Source organism: Cajanus cajan, chromosome 8, assembly GCF_000230855.2.
Source record: "Cajanus cajan strain Asha chromosome 8, NIPB_CcT2T_4, whole genome shotgun sequence".
NCBI lineage: Eukaryota > Viridiplantae > Streptophyta > Magnoliopsida > Fabales > Fabaceae > Cajanus > Cajanus cajan.
In genome coordinates, this window is record NC_138524.1 from 7675769 (window position 1) to 7703682 (window position 27914).

The 27914-nt window shown below is 33.2% G+C and overlaps 3 protein-coding genes and 1 pseudogene across 8 annotated transcripts; 1 reads left to right on the forward strand and 3 right to left on the reverse strand.

The window, feature by feature from the left end:
• Positions 1-1281: 1281 nt before the first annotated feature.
• LOC109798634 (proteasome subunit beta type-4) lies at positions 1282-3132 on the reverse strand. Its single transcript, XM_083061278.1, is given in 8 exon segments — positions 1282-1600; positions 1602-1679; positions 1757-1886; positions 2191-2218; positions 2221-2304; positions 2684-2719; positions 2722-2764; positions 3070-3132. Coding segments are annotated over 8 exon segments (567 nt in total). The 3' UTR covers positions 1282-1495.
• On the reverse strand, positions 2507-5342 carry LOC145949161 (pentatricopeptide repeat-containing protein At2g27800, mitochondrial). Of its 2 annotated transcripts, none has more exons than XR_014428513.1 (3): positions 3876-5265; positions 3671-3790; positions 2507-2861 (listed from the first exon to the last, which is right to left on the reverse strand). XR_014428513.1 is itself a non-coding variant. In XM_083062219.1 (3 exons), the coding sequence occupies exon 2, from the start codon at positions 5009-5011 to the stop codon at positions 3686-3688; it is 1326 nt and encodes a 441-aa protein (XP_082918345.1). In that variant the 5' UTR covers positions 5012-5176; positions 5272-5342; the 3' UTR covers positions 2507-2861; positions 3671-3685. The 2 variants fall into 2 exon arrangements, 1 of the variants encoding a protein (XP_082918345.1); XM_083062219.1 differs by adding an exon at positions 5272-5342 and having other exon boundaries at positions 3671-5176.
• A 1517-nt stretch (positions 5343-6859) lies between these two features.
• On the reverse strand, positions 6860-15366 carry LOC109798601 (proteasome subunit beta type-4-like; annotated as a pseudogene).
• Positions 15140-25921, forward strand: SIZ1 (DNA-binding protein with MIZ/SP-RING zinc finger, PHD-finger and SAP domain-containing protein). Of its 5 annotated transcripts, none has more exons than XR_002239775.3 (17): positions 15140-15540; positions 16160-16240; positions 16662-16704; positions 17321-17393; positions 17613-17799; positions 17992-18122; positions 19497-19565; positions 20010-20097; positions 20183-20258; positions 20451-20524; positions 20650-20757; positions 21401-21562; positions 21645-21749; positions 21836-21916; positions 22010-23195; positions 24708-24817; positions 25222-25362. XR_002239775.3 is itself a non-coding variant. In XM_020358521.3 (17 exons), exons 1-16 carry the CDS (start codon positions 15517-15519, stop codon positions 25359-25361), a joined length of 2628 nt encoding a protein of 875 aa, XP_020214110.1. In that variant the 5' UTR covers positions 15142-15516; the 3' UTR covers positions 25362-25391; positions 25511-25921. The 5 variants fall into 5 exon arrangements, 4 of the variants coding, with proteins under 4 accessions (XP_020214110.1, XP_029127176.1, XP_020214112.1 ...); XM_020358521.3 differs by lacking the exon at positions 24708-24817 and adding an exon at positions 25511-25921 and having other exon boundaries at positions 15142-15540; positions 25222-25391; XM_029271343.2 differs by lacking the exon at positions 24708-24817 and having other exon boundaries at positions 15143-15540; positions 25222-25921.
• Positions 25922-27914: the final 1993 nt, after the last annotated feature.

Sequence of the window (27914 nt, forward strand, 5' to 3'; positions counted from 1 at the left end):
AAAAGTCCTTTAAAATCCTAATCCAATACACGCCCCTAAGAAAGTGGTGCTTAGAAGTCATGAAGGGTATTCTCGTGTATTTTCAACTTAATTTCTTTAGTTTTAATTAGATTTAATTTTCTCTAAGCTGCACCGCGTGCAACTCGAGGTCTATTGTTAGGTTAATTTAGTGAGAGAAAAGAAAAGCATGTACAATTGTGCTTTCACTGTTTGAATCTGAATCTTCTACGCGAAAGGGGTTATTCTATTCTCGTTTCATTAATTCCGCTACCCCAGCACTTTAATTTCAATTAATTAAAATTTTGCAAAAATAAAAATCTCTTCTATCAAAGGAAAAAAAAAACTGTAATAATGTAATGAAGCACACTTAAAAAATATCGTGTTTAAATGGTTAATTTTAATTTTAAAAAAATCACCCAGAAGTCGATTTTTGATATGAGTTTAGCGTTTAATGTCATGTTTCATAAACATGACTTACCTATATCTGAATTTTTTTTAAAATTATTCATTTCAAAAGTTTAGAAGAAAAATAACTGCCTACTGACTATATATGTATTTGACTTCTCACATCTTTGACATATTTATCTTTTAACTATTGTAAATTATCTATAGTTACTTACGTATTTTTTTTATTTCTCAAATGCTGACACAGAGTACCTTTTTTCATTGATTCTAAATAAAGATTATCTTACTTGATAAGAATATATTTGTTTATAAATTGTAAGATAAAATTAAGATGTAATTTCTTAAGTATTTTTTGTGCTATTTTTAAAATTGAAATTTTGGTTTTATAGTGTGTAATAAAGATTTATATTAAAAGTTAGTATAAAGTATTGACATAATATTCAAATTTTAATTAGAAAATAATACTAAAAATGCTTAGAAAATAATTGTACATAAAGTTTTTCTTAAATTTTAATATTCTAAAATTATAACATATTTAAAACTAGATGTAGATCGAACAAAACCAATCCAATTTCATAAAAAATAAATTATAAATTGATAGTTATCTAAAATCCAGGCAAGGTTGTTATATGTTAATTTTCGTTATTTCAATTTCACACTTGAAGGTAAGTTCACTAAAAACTTTGTAAAATGCTCTATCTTGAATTTAGGGTTTTTTATCAATAGAAAAGTTTATAACAATGAAAACAAACCTAAATTCTCATGCATCTTGACTTTAGGTTTAAGGGTTAAAAATCTTCTCATGTTAATAAAAAAAAAAATACAATGTCATATCATAAAAGTAAAAGACATAAAAATTAATTAATGGAATTTACATAAATAATGCTAGATCTTACCATAATTATTTAATATTTTTTCTCTTGTAAATATTGTCATGTTTCTAACTAACATAAGAAGATTAAAATATCAAATATGTGGATTAATCAATACAGGTTTGTAATAGCTTAACTAGTAGTTACATTAAATATTCATAAGATTAATTTTGTTGTTCATAATAATCTTATTTGGCTGGACTAAGAAGATCCATAACCTATATCTTGTTGACAGCAGATCTATTCCGATGTAGAAGCACACGCATACATTTTTCCAGCAACTTGATGCCTTCTTCAACGGTCAAACTTTCATGCCACTCATTCACGGAGAATTGGCCTAGCACGATTATTTCCCACAGTAGCTATATGATTGTCTTCAAAATTAATACCAATCATGGTAACCTGAATAAGATTCCTTAGCACAAAAACTGAGTAAACTTGCAGGCCACTCACTGTTGAACTAAATGAAAAAGGCATACCCTGCCAAGGTACTTTTATCCATTCTTCACACCACCAAGAACAAGGGAGTTCCACATAACTTGAGTTAAACAGTTGTGCAACTCCTTAGGCCCTAAAGAATTCCCATCATCCCACATATTGTCATTCAGACTGCATCAGTCAAAATTCAAAATCAAGAGTTACAAGGGAACATTGAACCGAAGCAATCAATTCTGAAGTTTCCATGAAGAGCGTGTTTGTATGCACGTTGGAAACGTGAAAAACCACGTTTAACGTGGAAGCTATTATTAATAACTTCCACGTTAAACGTGGTTTTCCACGTTTCCAACGTGTATACAAACACGCTAGAAGTCTAAAATAAAATGAATCAAGCAAAGGAAACAAAAGCAAATGCATAGCAATTAACTAAACAGATTCTCCTATCCTCATCTTATCAGAAATACCCGAGGCTTACATAAGCTTGTCGAGGTAGAGCAGAATCTTTCCCCACTGGCACCAAGAAGGGAATGTTTCCCAATGGGCTTTACACGCTCAACACTCTTGTATCGCATGGTAGACCCATACGAACCTATTAGTGTAACCATCATTTAAATAAATCATAGAGTGAGGCCACTAATGGGCAATGAACTGCACAGCACGTAGCTGACATTGACAATTCAGAAACATAAATCACAATTTACTAAAACTACATCATTCAACATAAACGAAGGCACATATTTGTTTCTTTAAACAAAAAAATTGTAAAGAAAAAACAACAATGAAGAACACAATTCCACCAAATAAACTAACTAAACAATTTCTCAATTGGATTTTGGACAGTAAATACTGATTGGACTGTTCATATGCATACTCAATATGCAATCAACAACCAAAAAAAAAGTTTTATTATGTACACTATAAAAGTGAAATATGAAAAAATAGGGATGAGAGTTGAATTTGCATTTGACCTCCCATATTAGCAGCCATGAGAATCCCATCTTTTATTTGATGGCAACCACAGAGGATTTGGTCACACAACCCGTGTTCTTCTTCAACAATACTATGCAAGGTCAATTTTCTGTCCTGACCAAGAAGGCAGCATCTGATAGGGAAAAAAGCGAACTCTCTTTTGAGGGGAGGAGACTCCTAAGAACAAAAGTGTAGCATATAAATGGAAGAAAAAATGAATATTCTCATTCACAAGTTTCTCCATACATTGCATCACCCATATAAGCATAACCTCTCAAACATAAAATGCAACTCAGAGACAAGCAAAGAAACAGAATATAACAATACAAAATAACCAACAAAACAAACTCCTTTCAAAACTCAACCCCAGCAACTCCTAACAAACAATATCTTCTATTCCAAATTCACCATTAAAACAGTCTAAAGTAATCCATAATCCTTCATCCATTAGGGCCTCAGCCTATTTTGTTTGACTCTGATTTGAGGCACTTGATCCAATCCATGATTGTCAACATTAGCCTCAGCATTTTCAGCTTCTGAGGCACTTGATTCAGGCCTTGATTGTCAACAATTCAACATTAGTCTCAGCATGTTCAGCTTCTGGGACTATTTGACCAGCCTCTTTCCTATCATCCAACAGCTCACGAAGAGGGCAAGGTGTTTGTGGAAGGGAATAGAGATGATAGGAATTAGGCAGAAAGTTGGTCAAACAACCCAAGAAATTATAAACCCGCTGTTAATAGGCACATAAAGCCCTTGTCCTTTGGTTAGGATGTGCCATACTGTAGATGTGATGTGATATCAAGTGATGCCGACAACAATTTTAGTATCCTAAATCTTAAACCCTAAACTAGCAAAATTGTCGCCTGCGTCACTCAACATTATGAAGCTTTGCATATAGCATGTAAAATTGTAAATATAACTCTTCTCTATCAAACTAAAGAAACAGCCAACTATAGTGATAAAAGAATGGGAAACTGCAGTACCTGAACCAATTCTGCTCACCGATTTCCCACATTGCTTACTGAATTCCCATAGTCATCTTCAAGCACATATAGAAGCTTCCTGTATGCATGCCCATCTACAAGGTCCTTTTCTTGCAACTCCTGCAAAAACCTCATGCCCTCCTGAATTGTTCCTTGTCTACATATCTCATCCAGTACAGTCCTATATGTAATAAAATCAACCGACCTTTGCTTATCAGTCATCTCCCACAGATAATTTACTGCCTCCTCAATCTCTCCACCAAGTGCCAAAGAATTGACAAGCGAATTATATGATTTACTACTAGGAACAAAGCCTTTGGTCTTCATTTCACAACATAATTCTTTGGCATTATTTGTTCTGCCTTGTGCACACAAGCCGTGAATCAAGCAATCATATGTTAAAGCGTTGGGCTGACAATCATAGATCACACCCATCTGATGAAATATCCTCAATGCATCATTGACATGAAGAGATAGCACATAACCTTTGATCATAGTGTTCAATGAAAAAATATCAGGCTTGATCCCATCATTGACCATTTGCCTGAACAAACACCTAATTGTTTCCATATACACATGGTTTATATAGGAGTTGCTTCCTCTACCCAAAAATGCCGCAAAAAGAATATTATAGGTCCTAAGAGAAGGCCTAAAACAGCAATTCAAATTCCTACCACTTTTCATGTGCTTAAACACATGGACAGCTCTAGTCAACTTCCGCGCCTGAGTGAAATAATATATAACCGTGTTGAACAATGCCTCTGAACCAATAAACGGAACCGCAAGCAATTGGTTCACAATGTCATCCATCTCTTGGTACATCTGTGCAGCACCAAGCTTCTTTATGGCAACATGAAATGTGGACTCATCGTGCCGAAACCGGGGCTGCTGAGACGCCCAGTGAAACAATTCTAAGCAAACTAAGGGGTCATCTTGTTGAGTAATCACATTGCATAGTTCTTGAGGAGTGAACCTTGGGGGAAGTTGGGACAGTACCAACTGAAATTGGGCTTGGTCTAGGGTAGGCTTGGAGGCCTTTAACAACCTCTTCCGAGCCCGTCTTCTATAAGATCTTGAAGGAGCCTTGGTTGAATATTGAGAAATAAATGGTGCAAATGGGACCGGAAAATGAGTGTAATTAGTGCTGATTTGGAATATAAATGAGTGAAATTTGTGGGTATGGTGAAAGAAACCTATCTTGTGTAAATTTTTCCCAAAAGTATTATCGAGCTCAGGAAATTTGTGGCGAAATGAGTTTGTGGAGAGTATATTTTGATTTGAAACATTCCTCGTGAAGTAGGTACCAGGATATTTGAAGCAATTTCTAGCGAAAGATAACATTTTTAAGGAAATTTTAGTTTAGAAAACAAAGTAAGTGTCGATTTGCAACACTTACTTGCTTTCAAGCTCAATGAAACCAATCCTTCTCTGTCACGATCAAACTAATAATTAATAATCGAAATCAAAACAGAGGGAATTAGGAATAGTGCAGTCTGCAGAGAGTGTCTGTGGAAGGAAGCAATTATTGTTAGCAAAAACGAGAGAAAACAATTACAATATGCAAATCATAGACATGGTTGTGTTGCGCCACAGAAGCGTACCTCTTTGCAGCAGCAGCGAACAAATGAGTGAAGAGTGCGTGGTACTTGGTGAGGTATTTTATTAAGTATATTTTATGACATAAATTCTTGTTTTTAATTATAATTAAGCTAAATTCTACTTTTTAATCTTTATTCAGTTTACTTCTTAATGCTCTCACAAATTATTTTTTAAATGAACAATATAATTAAAAATATAATATTATTCTATTTAAAATATTATCTATTAAATAAAAAGTTTTATTGTTAATTCATAAGTTAACAAAAAAAAAAATATAAGCTAAAAAAATTAACTATACATTTGGTTAAAAGAAGAGAAGAATTATATGAGGGAAAGAGTTAAAAATCTTGCTTAGTTGAGCAGATAACTCTTTTCATATTTACTTCACAAGCTGAAAAATTTTAAAAAAATTTAATTCATTTTTATCCTTATAAAAGATAAGCATCTGAAAGGACCTTCGTAGAGTGTGACTCATATAAACCGACAAGCTAATATGAGAATTATCTCCAAATCAGATGATAATTTTTTCACAGATTCATCTGATGAAGATTCTCTTACTTCAGCTTCATCAAAGTTTTAAAATTTTTCCTCTCTCCTCTAAATCTCTCAATATTAAAAACGGAGCTAAAATTAGGTGTGAAGATATTTTGTTTCATTCCATTTCCTTTTTAAAATTGAATCAAACAAAAAAATTATAAAAATCTCACTCTCACTCTTCCCTTGGTTCTCTTTCAACCAAATACTATAATTTAATTAAAAATTACTATCTTACAAATTATATATTAGCGATTATTCTTTTTATAATTTTAAAAGAATGGATACTAAATTTATTATTTTTTTATGCTCAAAGTTATAATTGGTTAAAATAATTAGGTTATTTTTTATCCTTATAAATTTAAATTTTAAAAATATAAGTAATAATATTTTAAATATTATTTTAAAAAAGTTTTAAAATTTCTCTCCTCTCCTCGAAATCTCTCAATATTAAAAATGGAGCTAAAATTAGGTGCAAAGAGATTTTGTTTCATTCGGTTAAAGTAATTAGGTTGACTCATTGAATTAAAATTATAAAAATATTAAATAAATAAATAAATAAATAACCCTTAATAGATTTGTTAGCTTTGCCTTTATTTTTAGCTGCATCTTGCAAGTTGCGCGTGTTTGGAAATGAGTTGAAGAAGGCATGCATAAGTCCATGAATTGAGTCATTTGAGGAGAAAAACGCAAAAACTATTGTTATTGACTGCTACTTTAGTACTTTGACATGGATCAAGTCTTTGTATCAAACAATGAGTATATAATATACTCTTTGTTTGCCTTCCACTTATCTGCTTTTTATACAAGAAGAGAACTCCCACTTATATAGGTGTTTGGTTCCTCGTTTCGGGTCTGATTTTGTATATTCCTGATGTGATTTTTTGAAACTAAAAGTTTTAGCTTTTACGTCTTATATTTCATTCCTTCATTGTCAATAAATTTTCAAATACGTTATTAGATTCAAACAAAGAGTATGTATGTGCGAAAATTTTAGAAATCATTCCTGGTAACATTTACTTTTATGTAAAAGATTACATTACATTTTCACCCAAAAAAAAAAAAAGATTACATCACAATCCATTTCCAAACACGCTATGCACATGCTGATGCCACCACATGATTTATTTTAAAGAGTAAAAAACAATGTAGTTATATGATTGAAACTTGAGCTTTCTGAAGATTTAGCTACACATTTGTTTTCTATACACTTGGGGAACAGTGATTGAGGGGAAAATGGATGCATGAAGAAAAGACAAAAACACAAAGCCTGTATCTTGTTGACAGCAGATCTATCACGACCCAAAAGCACACGCATGCATTTTTCCAGCAACTTGACGCCTTCCTCAAAAGTCAAATCTTCATGCCACTCATCTCTGAGAATTGGCCTAGCAAGATGATTTCCCAGCCCAGTGGCTATATGATTGTCTTCAAAATTAATTCCAATCATGTTGACCTGTGTAAGATTCATAACCATAAAAACTGAGAAAACTTGTAGGCTACTCACTGTTGAACAAAATAAAACAAATCAAAGCACACCATGCCAATGTACTTTTGTCCATTCTTGACACCACTAAGAACAAGGAGTTCCACAAAGGGTTGAACTTGTTACGCCTGTTATACATAACTCGAGTTAAATAGTTGTACACCTCCTTAGGCCCTAGAGAATTGCCATCATCCCACATGTCGTCATCAAGACTGCATCATTCAAAATTCAAAATCAAGAGTTACAAGGGAATATTGAACAGTTAATCAATTCTGAAGTTTCCATGAAGTTTAAAATAAAATAAATCAAGCAAGGGAAACAAAAGCAAACACATAGCTAGTAATTAAACGGACCCTTCTATCCTTTTCTTATTAGAAATCACCAAGGCTTACATAAGCTTGTGGAGGTAGATCAAAATCTCCTGAAAATCACTTATTTCCCCACTGGAATGTTTCCCAATAGGCTTTACACACTCAACACTTTTGTATCGCAGGATAGACCCATAGGAACCTATCAGTGTAACCATCACTTACACAAATCAGAATGAGGCCACGGTGAAATGCACATTGACAATTCAGAACATGAATCATAATTTACTAAAACTACATCATTCAATATAAATGAAGGCAAATCTTTGTTTCTTTAAACAAAATAATTAATCAGAAAATAAAAGACGTAATTGCACCTTTTTACACATGTTTCACAATTTTCTGAAGTTTGTCCCATAACTTTTAAAATTGAACATTTTATCACCTAATTTTTAAAATATTACATATTTTTTTATTTTATTAGCTAATCTCGTAATATATTAATTGTTGACATAACATATTAATTATGAACATGACATGATAATCCATGTCAGCAAATAATATAAAATCAACCACGATCAACTAAGAACTTTAAAACATAATCAACACATTAGCAAAATCTACAATTTTGAAAATTAAGTGATAAAATTTTTAAAATTGTGAAATATAGGTGACAAAAAAGTATAATTAAGCTAAAATAAAACGATTTAAAAACATAATTACACTGTAAATTAACTAAGCAATTTCTCAATCAAATTTTGGACAGTAAATACTGATTGAACTGTTAAAATACAAATTCAACTTGCAATCAACAACAACGAAAAGAAAAAAGGTTTTATCATCTAGACTACATAAATGAAATATGAAAAGTAGAGATAGGAGTTGAATTTGCATTTGACCTTGTTAGGCAACTGGCATTAAAAGAGAGAATAAAAGGATAGAAGAGAGAAATAAACAATACTAAGAGTATTTGTTTTTGGTGTATCTTAAACCTTACAAGGTGCCTCTATATATATAGCATAAGGAAGAGGCAAGCATTACAAACTAAGTGATGTGGGACTTAATAAGTAAGTTAAACTAAACAATGTGGGACTACTTCAATTTTAGAACTTAGACTACACACTTAACAATTCTCCCACTTGGAGTCTGAGTTCTAGTTAGCTTCCTTGTAAGCATCGAGTTCATATGCTCCTTCGCCTAGTGCAGCTTTCTTTATCTTCAATTATCCCTGAAGACCAGCTGAGGTAATGCAGAGCCTCAGCTTGTCAGTTGTAACAGTCTTAGTTAGCATATCTGCTGGATTTTCTGATCCTGAAATCTTCAGCAGAGATAATTCTTCATCATTTATCAATTCTCTAATGAAATGATATCTTAATTGAATGTGCTTGCATCTAGAATGGAAGACAGGATTCTTCGCAAGACATATAACACTCTGACTGTCACTGAACAATGGAGCATTCTTTTGTTCTTTCCCTAATTCACTGAGAAAGTTCTTTAGCCAGATCATCTCCTTGGCTGCTTCTGAGATAGCTATGTACTCAGCTTCGGTAGTTGAGAGAGCAACTCTATTCTGAAGCTTAGACTTCCAACTCACTGCAGTTCTCCCCAAGGTGAAAATGTAACCAGTGGTGCTTTTTCTAGTGTCCAAATCTCCTCCCAAATCTGCATCAGAGAACCCTTGTAAAGTGAAATTACCTCTTTTGAAGAGCAAATTTATTCCTGAAGTACCCTTCAGATATCTTAATATCCACTTTACACCTTCCCAATGCTTCTTCCCGGGATTCGATAGGAATCGACTGACAACTCCAACAGCATGTGCTATGTCAGGTCTGGTGCACACCATGGCATACATTAAGCTCCCAACTGCTGATGCATATGGTACTCTTGACATGTGGTCCTTTTCTTCAACTGTCTCTGGAGATTGCTTCTTTGAGAGCTTCATGTGAGTTCCCAAAGGGGTGTTCCTGATTTTGGCATCTCCAACATTAAATCTGTCAAGAAGCTTTTCTATGTATTTCTCTTGAGACAACTTCAAGACTCCTTCTAGTCTGTTTCTAGAAATCCTCATGCCAAGAATTTGTTTAGCTGGACCAAGATCCTTCATCTCGAAGTGGTCTGTCAATTGCTGCTTTAGCCTGTTAATTTCTGTCATATTTGGCCCTGCAATTAGCATGTCATCAACATATAGAGCAAGGATAATATAACTGTTAACATATTTCTTAACATAACAGCAATGATCCATGTCACATCTGCTAAATCCTGAGTTTTGCATAAACTCATTAAATTTTTTGTACCACTGCCTTGGTGCTTGTTTCAAGCCATACAAGCTTTTATGAAGCTTGCATACAAGATTTTCCTTGCCTGAAACTTTAAAACCTTCTGGCTGAGTCATATAAATATCTTCATCTAAATCTCCATGCAAGAATGCAGTTTTAACATCTAACTGCTCCAAATGAAGATTCTCTGCAGCAACAATGCTCAGTATGACTCTGATGGTAGTCATTTTTACAACTGGAGAGAAAATCTCTGTGAAGTCAATTCCTGGTTTCTGCTGAAATCCTTTGACCACAAGTCTCGCCTTGTATCTTTTTCTGCCATCAGATTCTTCCTTCAGCCTGTAAACCCACTTGTTTTGTAGAGCCATCTTTCCTTCTGGCAATTCAGTTAACGACCAAGTACCATTCTTTTGAAGAGATGTCATCTCATCCTTCATTGCTAACTCCCACTTGACAGAATCATTCCCCTGTATAGCCTCATCGAAGTATTCTGGCTCACCAGCATCAGTCAACAATAAATAGTGCAATGAAGGAGAATACCTTTCTGGTGCAACTGAAACTCTGCAGGATCTTCTCAAAGGAGGAGATGCTGGTTCTGATTCAACCTCTATATCTGTACTCTGGCTTCTGTTGGTTACGTCGCTTTCTGAAATTTCTTCAAGTTCTACTTTCTCAGAAGGCTCTGGCAACTTGTCTGTATCAATAGATTCTGCAGAAAATCTATCCTTATAAAATAGATTCTCATTAAAAGTGACATTCCTGCTTCTGATGATTTTCTTGTTTTGGTCATCCCAAAATCTGTAGCCATACATGTCAGAACCATAACCAATAAAATAACACTTTCTGGCCTTGGGATCCAATTTGTCTCTACTATCAGAGTCTATCAAAACATATGACACGCAGCCAAATACTCTTAAATGTGAAAGATTTACCTCCTTCCCAGACCATACCTCTTCAGGCAATTGATAACCCAAAGGAACTGATGGTCCTCTATTTATGAGATATGCTGTTGTGTTGATTGCATCTGCCCAAAACACCTTAGGCAAGCCCGATTGGATCCGCATGCACCTAGCCCTCTCGTTCAATGTTCTATTCATTCTTTCTGCAACACCGTTTTGTTCTGGTGTTCCTGGTATTGTCTTGATCATTCTGATCCCATGTTCTGAACAGAAGTTCTTGAATTCGTGGCTATTATACTCTCCACCATTGTCAGAGGACTTTTCAACTTTAAACCTGTCTGATTTTCAACTTCTGTTTTCCATCTTTTAAACACAGAAAACACGTCAGATTTATTTTTGAGAAAATAAACCCATACCTTTCTCGTAGCATCATCGATAAAGGTGACATAATAGCATGAGCCTCCAAGAGATTTCACTGGAGCTGGCCCCCAAACATCTGTATGTACCAATTCAAGCCTTTCTGTTTTCAGTGTCTTTCCTTGCCTTGAGAAACTAATTTTTCTCTGTTTTCCCAAGATACAGTGTTCACAAGTGCCGACATCTACGTGCTTTAGTTTTGATAACTTACCCTTTGTCGCCATTAGCTTCATTCCTTTCTCACTCATGTGCCCAAGTCTTTGGTGCCACAAGAATGAATTATTGGTAGCCTCAGTAACTGCTATCATGTTCTCATCTGCAACCATGTAAAGTGACCCTCGCTTCTTTCCACGAGCGACAATGAGATTGCCTTTCTTGACTTTCCATGCTCCATCTCCAAAAGTGGTTTCGTGCCCTTCATCATCCAGCTGCCCTACAGATATTAAATTTCTTTTTAAGGCAGGGATATGTCTGACATTTTTCAGTGTCCAATGGCTCCCACTTGAGGTCTTGATGGCAATATCTCCTTTTCCAACAATATTCAGAGGTTTGCCATCTGCAAGGTAAACCTTTCCAAACTTTCCAGAAACATAGTTAGTCAACAATTCATTAGAAGGAGTGGTGTGGAATGACGCACCTAAGTCCATAATCCATGACTCAATAGGACTATCTAGGCTGCAGATTAATGCATCGTCTATCTCGTCAGTTGCTGCATTTGCGGATTCATCATCATCACGTTTCTTGTGATTCTTGTTTTTCTTCGGAGCTTTGCATTGATTGGTAAAGTGACCTCTCTTGTCACAATTCCAACAAACAATGTCATTCCGGAATTTTGGTTGACCTTTAGCTCTTGACTTTGATCTTCCTCGGCTGTTGTAACCTTTTTGAGTGGTTCTTCCTCTACTTTCAGTATTTAATGCTGAACTGGAAGTAGAACTGGAAGGTTCCTCGGAATCTCTCCTGCGAACATCTTCGCTCAGGATCAGGTCGCGAATGTCGTTGAGCTTCAACTTGTTATCCCTTGCAGAACTGCTGACTGCAGTAACAGTTGCAGCCCAACTTTCCGGTAATGATGACAATAGTATCAATGCCTTCACCTCATCTTCAAATTTGATTTGTACTGACTCTAACATAGCAAGAATAGTGTTAAAATCATTAATATGATTAATCACAAGATTACCTTCTCCCATCTTAAGGTTGAACAACCGACGCATTATGTGTACTTTGTTGGCTGCAGATGGTTTCTCATACATGTCTGATAGTGTCTTCATCAGACTTGCAGTTGTCTTCTCATTGACGATGTTGAACGCGACATTCTTGGCCAATGTCAGCCTGATCACGCCAAGAGCCTGTCGATCTAGCAAGTTCCACTCTTCCTGTTTCATATCGTCTGGCTTCTCCCCTATTAAGGGTTGATATAACTTCTTTTGATACAGATAATCCTCTATCTGCATCTTCCAGAAGCCGAAGTCTTTACCATCAAACTTCTCTATCTTCACCTTCCCTTCTTCTAATGTCATTGCTCTGCTGCTGAGAAAAGCTCTTGCTCTCTAAACTGAGACTCTCTCCTCTTAAACTGAGGAATTCTGAGAAAAGCTCTCACTCTCTAAACTGAAGATTATTCTTTTCTGTTGTGGAAGATCAGATAAAACTGCAACCACAGAGCGTACTAAGAATACTCTCCCGAACCTAGAGCTCTGATACCAGTTGTTAGGCAACTGGCATTAAAAGAGAGAATAAAAGGATAGAAGAGAGAAATAAACAATACTAAGAGTATTTGTTTTTGGTGTATCTTAAACCTTACAAGGTGCCTCTATATATATAGCATAAGGAAGAGGCAAGCATTACAAACTAAGTGATGTGGGACTTAATAAGTAAGTTAAACTAAACAATGTAGGACTACTTCAATTTTAAAACTTAGACTACACACTTAACAGACCTCCCATATGAGCAGCCATGAGAATCCCATCTCTGTATTTGATGGCAACCAGAGAGGATCTTGTTACATACTGTCACCTAAACATCAAACCAAATTTAGGGATCAAGACCAAAATATACAAGTTTACGATGAATGTACGAAATTATCGTACACAGTTTGGATACTGCAAGAAACCTTAAACTCTGTGCAGAGACATAAAAAACGCACAAAAGTAGCAATGAGTGTGGAGAGAGAAAGAGAGAGGACTACAAAGTTCTATCAGTTTCAGCTATAGAATCCATGTCTTGTCAAGGGAAACAGTGGATACAAAGTTACAAGGTGCAATGGTACGCTAAAATGAAAAACATTTTTGTTTTTTGTTTTTATTATGATTTTGCCCATCGTAGTTTGCCCTTTGTTCAAGAAAACTTATTTGTCTTTGGTTGAAGTATTTTTCTTTTCCTTTTTCTTGGTGAGGAAACAGACAAATGAATATGAAATGATGACATCATTCGCACTAAAAAAATGAATAATGGGCTGAATGTCTTCCACTATTTATGTTGGGCTCATTTTTCCTTTTTTTTTTAATTAATAGCTTAAATCCACTGGTTTTGTTTAACTCATTTTTTTTATTAAAAAACCATGAACCTAACTTTTAGAGAATATTTAGTAAAACTTTTTCATGTCTAAGAATATTTCAGAACCATGATTTTCAGAAGGTAATTATAATTCTTTTAATCTCCTGGAAGGTCTAAAAGATTAAAATATATTTTTGTATGTTTTTCCAAGAATTATATGATTTTACATTTAGTTTTAAACAAATTTTCACATAATTTTAATTTTTTATTATATTAAATAATTTTTTTAAAATCTGGTGGAGTCATCGGTCCATATTAAATGAGTTTTTAAAGTAATGTATTATTTTTAATAGTAAAAAATACTTTTTAATTTGAAAAATTAGATTTTATCATCATAAAAATAATTTCATGAAAAATATTCATTTTCAAAAACAATATTTTTGTATATATTATTTTTAAATACAATAAACTAATATTTTTAACTTCAAATTTATAAATAAAACTAATAATCTTCATTACTCTATTCTAATCTTTCTTGTTAATAAAAAATATTACTTTATTTTTATTTTATTTTACTTATTTCTATTTATTTATTTTTTCTTTATTGTTATATTTTTTTTATATTTGTATTCAGAAATAGGAATAAGTCAGTCTTAAATATGAATTTATGATCTAATCAGTTTAAAATATAATCTGACTTAACTTAATAAAAATGTTAGATATACACTTTTAAAAAAGAATTTTTTTTTTTATAAAGTTAGATATAAACTTATAAATTTTTTTATTAAACTTGATAAATTGATCTATTTATTTATATGAGATAATAAAAAAAATAATATACATATTATTATTAAAAATATAATTAAATAAATAAATTTATAATACAAATAATTAAATTATTAATATTTTAAATATTTTCATTATTAAAATGTTTTATATCTTTTATTTATACAAAATGAAGAAATAAAAAATAAAAAATCTAACAGTCACATCTTTATTCACTTTTTTCTTTATTTGTGTGATTAATTATTTAGAATATTCTAAATGAGATATTAGAAATATTTTTAAAAAATAAATTGTCAACATATCAATCATTTTCTTTCAATGTGCATGAGTATACATGAATTGATTTTTTTAAATTAATTTATTTTATTTTAAATTGAATGTTTAATAATTATAGAATTAATTAGTATTTCATCATACAAATTAAAAAAAAAGACTCTCACACATATTTAAAAATATATTTATTAAATTATTTAAAAGTAAATTATTACTTTTAAAAAAGATCAATCAAATTTATAAAAACATCTATAATAAATTAAATTTATGCCTTAATTTATACAACAAGTTATAAACTTTGTCTAACCTATGACTAATTGTGTTATATAACAGGTTTTCCCAATTCCGGTCAATAGCAGCTAATAATTATTGAATATTTAACCTTGACGTAGGGGTGAGCGCACCGGAACCGAACCCGGATGTGTCACCGCAGAAAAAACCGAATTGGATAATCGGCGATAGGTCCGAATTTTGTAAGTGGAGAGGAGAGAGATTGGTTCTGGTTTTGAGTCTCGTCGGTCAAAAGAACACGCAAAGCAAGCCACCCCCAACACAACGCTAACAATACCGTGTCCAGCTTCCTCTCCTCAAACCCTAATCGCCTCCACCAACCCTCACTCATTCCTAATTCACCTATTCTTTCTTCATTTCCAATCTCCTAATTCACTTCTTCATTCCATTCAATCGATTAGACCGTCCCAGAATCCGCTAACTTACTCCTCGATTCTCCGCTTCTCGATTCCTTTTTGTCCGAATTGTTGGGTTTTACCACATGGATTTGGCAACAAGCATCAAGGTATACTGTGGGTCCTTCAATTTCCACTTTACGCACTCTAACACGCCTTCTCAATTGACTTATGAATAAATAGGGATGGATTCCTTGTAACTCGTTAATTCTGCATGAGTCGCGAATTGACTTTGCTATTGATGCAGAAAACGCATACGATTTTTATGGTGATCATCAGTGCTTGAGGTTTAGGGATTAAACCGGCTGGAAGAGCAAGGAAATTGTTTATGTTTAATTGAAATTTGATTTGCTTGCACGACCTTTTTTACTGGAAAACTATAGTGTGTGCCTGGTTTGATCGGTTGGATTTGTAGTATTTATTTATTTATTTATTTATTTTGTGTATCTTAATGCTTAAATGTTAATTACGGTGTTCAGTACTGGTTTTATTTTTTGTGTGATTGTTACTGCTGATGTTATTTATATTGTGATTATGTTATGATTTGGTACTTTGTGGGCAATGTGATTGGATGGCTGGGTACTTTTGTTATTGGATTTTGATCAGCCTGCACTGTGGAATATGGATCAGAGGCATATTTTATTTATTTTAATATTGGGTTTGGTGCACTGTTGTATTAATCGAGGGGTGTGCTATTCTACTTTCCTGATTTTTTGACATCTCTTGTAGGAAAAATTGAACTATTTCCGTATAAAAGAGCTAAAAGATGTGCTCACTCAGTTACAACTTTCAAAGCAGGGAAAGAAGCAGGTGAGATAATAAAACTATTACCAAGTTTGTCATTGTTATTTGTGAGGCTTTTTCAATGGCAAAACCTTGAGTGCTGAATGTAATTTATTGCCTGATTACTGTTTTGTTGACCATGAGAATCACTGTTTCTTCCTTAATTAGTTAATCATTTTTTCCTGAGTTTTCTCATCATGTAACATACAATGTGGATTATTATATATGGATCTTGTATGATTAAACATCATACTTATTGCTTGATAATACGAGTTTGCAACTCTTAAAATGGATGAATATAGTCAATTTATGACATGAAGTTTCATTTCATTGTTGTAATATCTTTGGTTTGGACTCCATGTATTGTTTCCTTTTTAATCCTGAATTTAGTATGATGTCTTCGAGGTTTTGGACGATATATTGATGTCAGTGTGTTCATCTTTTGTAGGATCTTGTTGATCGCATATTATCCGTTCTCTCAGATGAACAAGGTAAAATTGTATACATGCATAGACACATTACTCAGTATTTGGGTATTCTATCATATCCATTTGTTTTATTTTCACAATGTTTCTGTTTGAGCTGTCATCATGACTATATACTGGAAGTTTAGACTTTAGACAATGTTCACATATGGCAATGTGTATGGAATTTAATATTTGAATTCTTAACTAAACTGAGCATAGCTGCAAATTTTTCCATTTGTCTATCAACATGTTGAAATTGTCAATCATAGTAATTGTAATGATAGTTTAAATGGAATTCTTGAAATAAGGGCATATGTTTTTTTCATTTGCTTCAATGTAAGTAAACTCTCCTTGTAGATTGATAAACTTGAGCTGCTTTTTTTTTCCTGGCATGCATTTGTATCCCAAATATCTGTTATTTCCCTCTTCTCTAACTTTTTATGTTAGAAGCTGGCTTGCCATGTTCTATCTTTTCTGGAAATGATAGGACATTTTGTGGGCATAGTTCATTGGATCATAATGCATTTGGATTATTGTGCATCTAATTTAATTTTGTGATTATAATACATGGAATCTTCTTTCCTGTGTTTCTTCCTCCTTTTTTCCTGTTAACTAAGCAACTTGTTGCTCTTTTTCCCAGTTTCGAAAATGTGGGCTAAGAAGAATGCTGTTGGAAAAGAACAGGTGGCCAAATTAGTGGATGATACATATAGGTCAGTGTTAGCAACAACACTCTTGATAATATTTTCTTCTAGCTTTGGTATGGTTCAGATGCATGCAGTGACGTAACTTACTTGGCTGAGTTCACATAAATGATCTGGCACCTTACTATTAGGTCTGGTTTAAGTTGATTATACTGCTTCATATATGCTGTGTTTCTTGTCGTTAGCTTTGTTATCTTTATTGGCGTTCTTGTATCTCCTTTTACCCAGGAAAATGCAGATATCTGGGGCCACTGATCTAGCATCCAAGGGGCAGGGTGCATCAGATAGCAGTAGTGTAAAAGTTAAAGGCGAATTTGATGTAAAAGTTAAAGGTGAATTTGATGATTCCTTTCAACCAGATGCAAAGATTCGCTGTCTATGTGGAAGTAGATTGGAAACAGAGGATTTGGTCAAGGTTTACCATTAAATATGTTTCCTTCTTTATGATAGAGACAATTATAAGCATCCGTACATGCAGATTCTATTTATTCAGCCAATTTATGATCTCCTCCAGTTTTTTGATGATCACATGCACTTTTCATTAGAGCTCCATATGTTGCTTACATATGATAATTTTGGAATTTTAATTTTCCTCATCATATTTCAGTGTGATGATCCAAGATGCCATGTGTGGCAACACATCAGTTGCGTTATTATTCCAGAGAAACCTGCAGAAGGCATCCCACCAGTTCCTGATAAATTTTATTGTGAACTCTGTCGCGTTTCTCGTGCACACCCGTATGTCAAATTCCCTCATATTTTATTTGTTTGAATTTTTTCTTTTTGATGAATATTTTTTTTAAAAAAAATATGTTAAAGGGTTTTAGTGTGCATTTTTTCTTCTAGGGTTTTTTGGTTGAATTATTTGCTTATAATTTACAATTTCTCTGCTACAATTCTCTGTTGGTGGTTGGTACAGTGAACTGGGCATTGTAATATATGACATTGCGATATTGTAATTTTTATTTTTCAATATGATGATTACTTGATGTTGTCCAATAATAGTTGTGGAGTTGATGAATTTGTCCATGGACCCTTTTGTTTGAACTTTTTTTCTTAAAAAAAAGTGTTTTTTTTTAATGAAAATAAGCACTTATGTAATTTTTTTATATGTTTGTCTAAACTCTCTTTTATAAAGAGAAAATTTTTTTGCTTTTATTCCTATCTACATCTTAAAGAATTGTTTTTAAAAAAATTACTTTTTTAGAAACATTATTTTTTAAAATTTTAAACAAGTTGGCCATATATATCTTAGTGTGCTTGCACTATTTGTGAAAAAAAAAATTATTTCAGTAAGTTATGTTATATAATCTATAAATTCTAAATCTATAAATATTGAAATGGCGATATCCACTTTCCATCTCCACATTTTTAGACTATTTTAGCCCTTAACATTATAAACTACATATAAAAATTGCATCTAGTATGTTTTAATTTCATATAAAAAAAACCACCCCACCATCTACATATAAAATCTTATTTCAAAATAATTCTACTTCTCATCTATAAATATTGGAATGGTGATATCCACTATCTGTCTCGACATTTTTAGACTATTTTTACCCAATAACATTATAAACTACACATAAAAATTGCATATATTATGTTTTAATTGCATAAACTACCCCACTATCTGCATATAAGATCTTATTTCAAAATAATTGTACTTCTCATTTCTTATTTTATCTCCTTAATGAAACTGTCTATAGAGAGGCACTAAGTGCCTGCTTTTCACTAGTAATTAATCATAGAATATGTTTCGTTTATCGTAAATTTATTTATCATTCTAGATTTAAATACATAGCTTTTTAGCTTTTAAAAACCTTTTTCCCCAACATCACTCATATCCAAACATGTACCTAGTCTTTTAGTTATGTCTAGTGATACTCATTATGGTGAGTTTCTGACTCACGAAGATGCATTTGAGTTATATATTTCCTTTCACTTTAACTATTTAGTTCTTTTTTCTTTGTGCTGAGTTTTATTGAACGGCTCTTCTCTCATTTTGTTTGTTATATTCTCTCACAAGTGACTGGTATAATCTTTGCATTCTATTTTTTAGCATTTTTTTGCTAATAAACTTTTTATCTACTGCTTTTTGCTCTGTCACAGATTTTGGGTTTCAGTGGCACACCCTTTGCATCCTGTGAAGTTGACTACAACCAGCAACCCAACTGATGGGTGAGTGAGTACCTAGTGTAATTGGGTTTGGGTTCATTTGTCTCTTTATAAATGTCTTGTATATGTCTTGGAATTTAGATTTTTTTTTTTTTTTCTTGTTGCCTTGTTTCCATGTAAGAGACTAAAAGTTCCTTCATTCTGGCTTGAATGCTAGCTTTTTTTTTTTTGGTGGGGTGCGTTGGGGATTTTCTGGATACATTTTAAGCACGCGTGAAAGTTCCTTTACTGGATGGTAGTATTTTTTATTGCCTTTTTGTTATGTATATGGTTATTTTATGCTATTTGCAGGGATTGTAATCTTTATTCAGTGGAGCTAGGCTAGTAGACTTCATTTTCTATCCAAAAACACGATCTAATGACCATGTGTAAATAATGTTTAGAACCTAATTTCAAATGTGGCTTCTGCTTGAATGGCTTAACCATGTTCTCATTTGAATTGTTCAGAAACAACCCAGTTCAGAGTGTCGAGAGAACATTTCAACTTACTAGAGCAGACAAAGACTTGGTTTCAAAACCAGAATTTGATGTTGAGGTTTGTTTGGATTTTCAGTGGATGTAGATTAATGCATATCCTTTGTTGTGTTGGTTTGCTTATTTATTGAAAAAATTGTGTTTAGGCTTGGTGTATGCTTCTGAACGACAAGGTTCCATTCAGGATGCAGTGGCCACTGTATGCAGACCTGCAGGTCAATGGTATGTTTTAAGTCATGTGTTCCTTGCTAATTTGGAAATAGGTTTCTTGTTGGCTGTCTAGTTTTAATTTCCATGGTATGTTATGCAACTAGGAGCATGTCATTTTAAAGTAAAACACCAAATATGTTTGCAATGATTGTCTTGTGACTGTCTTTGAAATTTGTTCTCATTGGTTTGATTATGCTTATATAGGTGTTCCCGTTCGTGCAACTAACAGACCTGGTTCCCAATTGCTTGGTGCTAATGGTCGGGATGACGGTCCAATTGTAAGTTTATTCTCATTTATTGACTTATTTATGACTTGTCAAACTATTTAAAATTGTTAGACATGTGTTCATTTACTATTTGAATTGGTTTTATTAAATTTCTTACTGTACTTCTATTTTGTCAGATCACGCCATATACAAAAGACGGAATTAATAAGATTTCCTTAACAGGAAGTGATGCTCGCATTTTTTGTTTAGGGGTTCGTATTGTTCGAAAGCGCAGTATGCAGCAGGTAGATTGCATTCAAAGCTTGATAAATTTACAAGCAAACTATTTTAAATTACTGTTGGTTCCTTAATCCAGCCTTGTGGCATTGGAATAGTAAAGTTTGAAGTATCTCCCTGTTTGAAGTTTGGCCAATGTTCCTAATGTTGGTTTTTTATGGTTGATTTATTAAAAATTAGAAATTTGAAATAATTTGTCATGCTTTTTTATTATCTTTCATGAAGATGTTTGTTCAGCCATTATAAATTGGAAAGCACAGGTATGGGCCTCATAAAGTGATGCTTTTATTCTAAAGTAAGTTAAAATATTCTCATTTTTTCTTGAGCAGTATTTTTGCTTAAGTTGTCTGGCTTATGAGACTTTTTTTTAAATAAGGAATGTTGAATTTTTTCACATAATAATAACTAGATCTGGTTTGGATTTTGACCAAATTTGCTGGTTTTAATTGGTCGTGTCTGGTTCAACTCTCAATCCAGTTTTGGTTATTACAGATGAGAAGCCCGATTGTCAACTGTTGAACCAACCGCCAAACTGTTATTTGATGTTGGTCTTACATTTTTGTTGCTACTTTTGTTGTGAATGTTTACAACAGTTGCTTCCCTTCCATTACTGTTATAAGTTTGTTAAATAGTTGAGTTTTTGTTATCTAGATCCTAAACTTAATTCCAAGGGAATCTGATGGTGAGCAATTTGAAGATGCTCTTGCACGTGTCTGCCGTTGTGTGGGGGGCGGAAATGCAGCTGATGATGCCGATAGTGATAGTGATTTGGAAGTGGTTTCAGATACTTTCACTATCAACCTTCGTTGTCCTGTAAGGCTTTCATCAATAGATGAATTATTTTAGCAATTCATGAAGTCCTACTAAGTGTTTTTATATTTGGTGAAACTTTTAGATGAGTGGTTCGAGAATGAAGGTTGCTGGAAGATTCAAACCCTGTATTCACATGGGCTGCTTTGATCTTGAAGTTTTTGTGGAGATGAATCAGCGATCAAGGAAGGTAGGATTCCAACAAATGGTGCATGATTTGTCCGCTTCCCGTCTTTGTGATTTTTTTTCTGATGATGAATTGAAATGTTTCTGCAGTGGCAATGTCCTATATGTCTCAAAAACTATGCTTTGGAGAATATCATCATTGACCCTTATTTCAATCGCATCACTTCTATGGTAGTTATTTAAAAAATTATTAATAATTTCTAATGTTCATAAATTTCTATTTGACAATCTGTTGTCATTATTTAAATTGCATTGTTGGTACAGATGATGAATTGTGGTGAAGAAATTGCAGAGGTTGAGGTAAAGCCTGATGGTTCTTGGCGTGTTAAGGTAAAGAGTGAAAGTGAACGCCAGGAATTAGGAAATCTAGCACAGTGGCACCTCCCAGATGGATCTCTGTGTGTTTCAACTGATGGAGATGTCAAGAGAGTGGATACATTGAAGCAGGTCAAACAGGAAGGTATTTCAGACAGTCCTACTGGTTTAAAACTTGGCATCAGGAAGAATCGCAATGGAGTTTGGGAAGTCAGTAAACCTGAGGGCACAAACACCTCCTCTGGTAATAAATTGAAAGGGCTTTTTGGAAATCCCGAACATGTTGTTATTCCAATGAGCAGCAGTGCCACAGGAAGTGGCCGGGATGGTGATGATCCTAGTGTAAATCAGGGTGGTGGGGGGCATATCGACTATTCCTCTCTGAATGGGATGGAGATGGATTCTCTGTGTCTCAATAATGTTGGTTTAGCATGTGAATTTACTGCACACAACACTTCTGCTCAGGTGGGTGGTGCAGAAGTTATTGTCCTTAGTGATTCTGATGAAGACAATAATAACCAAAATGATGCTACAGATGGTTACTCTGTACCACCACCTGTAATTGTTGATTCATATGCTGAAGATCATAATCTTGGTGGAAATTCATGCTTAGGACTCTTTCATAATGATGATGATTTTGGGATGCCTTCTCTGTGGTCATTGCCTTCTGGAACTCAGGCTGGTCCTGGATTCCAATTGTTTGGTTCTGATGCAGATGTGCCTGATACATTGGTCCATCTGCAGCATGGTCCTATTAATTGTTCCTCATCACTAAATGGTTATGCATTGGCTCCCGATACTGCTTTGGGATCCGCTAGTATCTTGCAAGATTCCTCTGCTGGTCGTTCGGATGCTGATTTGAATGGTGGTCTAGTTGACAATCCATTGGCATTTGGTGGAGATGATCCCTCACTTCAGATATTTCTTCCTACCAGACCAGCAGATTCATCCATGCAGAATGAATTGAGAGATCAGGCGAATGTGGCTAATGGTGTCTGCACTGAGGACTGGATATCCCTTAGTCTTGGAGGTGGTGCTTCTGGTAGCAATGGTGATGCTTCCACTCAAAATGGGTTGAACTCTAGACATCAAATCCCAACCAGAGAAGATGCCACAAATACTTTGGATGAAACTGGTTTGTTACTCTCTGACCTTGCTGAATCAGAAATTTTCCTAATTTTTTAGTGCATTTTACTTTTGTGGGAAACTCCTTTTTAGTACATGGCAATATGCAGTTTAGTGTGATGTTCTGGGAAGTGGAGCATTTTTTCAATGGAGAGAATAATAAAATATATTTAATGAAGAGAAATGGACTAAATTCTTTAAATTAATAAAAGTAAAATTAGATTAACAGATTTTTTATAAAATAAAGTGTCTACTTTTTATGTATGTAATACATCTTAATGAAGAAATACATTTTAGTTTAGATAGGTGTAATTTAACTGATCTTATAATAAAAATATATATATATAAAGTATCTTGATAAATAACATGCTCTACAAAAATAGATCATCATGGCATTAGCAATTGAGTTTTAGGACACCCGAAGGAACATTTATTACACTTTCTAATTACTTAAAAGAACAAACTTCTTGATGCTTTTTGAATCTTCTAGATACTAAATGCATATATTTGTCATGTAATAGTTTCTATTATGATCCATTACCTGGGTCCTAAGGGCATGCGTCAACAAAATCTTGGTTACTGAAATACAAATTTTTATTTTGTAAAGAAATCTATTATTTATATATCTTAATTTAAAGAGTTTTCAGTTAGTTTATCTGTCTTCATATATTCACTCTTAGATAGAGTTTTCTATTCTCTTGCTTTGTTAAATTATGTTTTCTTAAACCACTACAAGAGATAAAATAAATAATTGGAGAATGGTGCTGGAGTTTTCTTCATAAGAGTGTCGATTAAACCCAACCCATATTTACAAAGGATGCTTAGGATTGGATTGGACCAGATTTGTCTGGTTTGGAGGCAAAGCCGAAAAAGACAAGTGATCTAATCTAATTGGTTTTCTTATTATATCATCCAATTGGTTTGGTTCAAAATGTAAATCAAAACCAATCTGAATTGATTTGTTGTAATTTTTTTATTATAGAAATTCATCAAATGTAAAAGTCAAATTTTTGTCAGAATACATCAAATACATGTTTTCCACTAATTCTTCAAAATACAGAAAAAATACTAAATCTAAATCCTAAATATAAAGCCGAATTAATTGTCAATAATACCAAAATCCCAAAAGGAAAATTAAGTTTGGATTGGAGTATAATACAAAAGTTCATAAATATTGTTAATATAGGAATTTAGGTATAATATTATTTTTGAAATATATGTTCATAAAATTTTGATTTGGTTGGGTTTTCAAAACATGGATAATATACAATTCATTTTTTTTTTGGTTTTTTTTTTTCAGCTCCATTTTTTTTAGTTTATAGCGGATAGTAGTAAGTATTCTCCTAACATTTTCAAGCGAACAAAACAACCATTTTACGTTTTTCTACATATTGTGGAAATGTAAGCATTCTTAAAATTTTGTTGGTATCTTTTCTTGATCACCTGTCTCTGCTATCACTGCATTTTGTTTGCAAGTCTTTTGAGATGGAGAGTTTTTAATTCTTTCATGCGTGATTTTTAGTACACTCTTAAGCTTCATATCAAGTTTATTTGAGAGGGGCTATGAAGGAGGATTGGAAGCTGGGTATTCAGTTTCTTTGCATCGGGCACTGCTATACCTTCTGTTAAATGGTTAGAAACCTTCAAATGTTTAGTTGTGGATTTGTCGAGATACTCTATATGGCTCTGTTAATCTGTTGCTGCATCATACCCTTGTGTCAGGAAAAAAAAATTTTAGAACACTATTCCTAAAATCACCCAAATGCCCATAATTTGTTGCATAGAAAGTATAAATGGTTATTTGTATCACTCAAAAATGTGGAGGATGTTAACCTTAAAACAAAACTTGAGGTAGTGTTCTTTATATGCATTTTGCATCTTCCTACATTCTCCCACCTTCCTCATTGTGTTTGGTTCCCCTTTTCTGCTCTCTATCACAGATAATTGCATTGACTTTTGACTTAGTGACCATTAATGTAGTTTTGACATTTTATTTTTCCATTATTTTTCTTGATTAGTCATTCCTCTATTTGCAGCTTCTTTACTCCTTGGGATGAATGATGTTAGACCTGACAAGGCAAGTAGGCCAAGATCAGATAGCCCCTTCTCATTTCCTCGCCAAAGACGTTCCGTAAGGCCCCGCTTGTACCTTTCTATTGATTCAGATTCAGAGTAAAGGTCAGACCTTGTCTCTCAAGAACTTTAGGTACTCATCTTAGCACCAGATTTTGCATTTAGAAATTGAAGAAAGTTGAGAGGCATTTTTGGGCCTCATGCAATGGCAGTTTATACTTAATGTGGTCTGTGGCATCTCTGGTGGAACAGATCTACAAATTACCCCTGCCCAAATGCTTGCAGCTACCCTATTGGCAACGTAATGATTCTTTGTGCTTGATATTGCGTCTATTCTCGTCAATTTTCAATGAGGGTGTGCTGGGGGTATAGTGCTGGTTTATTGTATAGTTGATCATTCAAATCTGGTAGTTCAAACTTTCAAATTTGGTGGGACGTTATATCTACATTTTTGTCTCTGGTGAGAGCAATAACCTGTAAATGTTTAGCCATCAGATTCAACAGTGAAATCAAACACATTGTTTTTCTAGGATATTATGTTTGGCTTCCAGTATCATTCCTCATGATTGTGGCCGAGTGCCCATTTTCATAATAGCTGGACGGTAATCTTTATTTCAAATATTTAGTCATAAAATGACCCTCCACTGGACGGGTTTTATTCCAGCTGAGCCCTTCATTATTCTTTTTTGCATAATTGATAAGAGCCATTTTACGTATTGGCCTATTATCATCGACAATTATTTTAAGCTCGTCTGGCTGATATAGGTTGACAGGTAATATATAAAACAATATTGACTAGACGCTGCAGGAATATGGTTTGGTTATGGCCACCATTGCCATATTCTGGTCACTTGTTGATAACAACTATATTCTTAAATTTAAATCATATAATTCAGTAAGGAAGAAGGATAAGCTAATAAAATACAGGGACACATTTGAGGCACGTATGAATAAATATCTGGTACAAGTATATTTTTAATCTGGGCAATTTTTTTAAAAGTATACACACAAGATTACTTCAGCCTCATTACCAATCCATCTTACTTTATACAATGTGTTTTTAAACTTCTTTTCTTGCACCAATGTTATCTTTCAATGGATCACTGAGGTGGATATTGTCTCTTCCAAGTCTTTCATTCACAAGGGATGGACATTTGTTATAGCCATTGGATGTGGTTCAACACAACCGATGAAACCCTCATTCTACCGCAGAATCCTTCAAAACCAACAAAAGATCAAGAGGATAAAGCTTTCCATTATGATTACCATTAAGAAAGCAAATATTCTTTGCACCAATGATCCCCCACTATCATCCACTTGACATTTTGTACACCCAAAAAAGTGACTCTAATGCGCAAAACCATAAAAGCACCCAAACCCAAAGCAAGCGTCAGCCTAGCAGGGTTTGGGTGTTTATGATGAAGGCCATGAGATAGGATTAGGTGTGTATCGTTCACAAATTTAAAGTAGCTAGCTGCCACCGAAAAGTAAAAAGGAAGGGAAAGGAGAATTAGGGAGTCCAAAAATAGGATATATTTAGAACTTAGAAGCACTAAAACGAAAAGGGGAAACATGAGTTAGGGAGTCAAAACTAAAATAAAAATGAATTACATTTAAAAGGACTAAAACAAAATCCATAAAATGACATGTAATAAGTTGGTCAAGACATGCACAGACCTGTTTTTAGTCACCTCAGTAAACAGTTAATACAAGAAACTAACTTAAAAAAATAGTACATAACGTTATTTAAAATAAAAATAAAAGGATTAAAATTAGAGATAAGCATGGATCAGATTGGGTCACGTTTAACCTTGTTCAAACTCAACCCAAATTCTTGTCTCAACTATTTTTTAAAATTTTAACCGATTCAATCAAGACCCAAAAATATATATGAACAATTGAGTTGATTCATCTTTATTATACTATTAATTTTAATATTATGTATAATTAAATAATAAAATACAAAAAATACAAAATTTAAATTAAAGTATAATTTATAATATATATATATATTTAAATAAATAATTATATTATAAATATAATAACATGTTATAAAATGTATTACCAAATTTTTAATATTAACGTATCATAATCCAAATAGTTATATTTTATGAGAATATTATGCCAATTTAGATTAAATGATCTAAAATGTAACTCAAACTTATTTTTAATATACACGAATGAATCTTAAAGTCTCAATCCATCCAAATCAACTTCAAGTCAGTCGGGTCAATGAATTAACTTGAGTCATACTCACCCCTAATTAAAATAATAAAAGGTATATGTTTAAATATATTTTTAGTCCCTTAAATTTAAGACAAATTTATTTTTAGTCTCTCAAATTTAAAAATCGTTAATTTTAGTTCTTGTAATTTTCAAAAATCTTGTTTAGTTCCTTAGGTCACAAATAACATTTAAAAATGACTAATTAAAATGGTTATACAATATCAACCGGATTTAATGTGATGTTTTCACTAATAAAGACAGTAATAAATAGATTTTATGTAAAATGTTTAATAAATTTTTTAATAAAATTTGAATATAAAAACTAACATAAGATTTTTTTAAATTACAGGAACTAAAAAATACAATTTTAAATTTGAGGGACCAAAAATAAATTTACCCTATATTTAAAGGACTAAAAATATATTTAAGC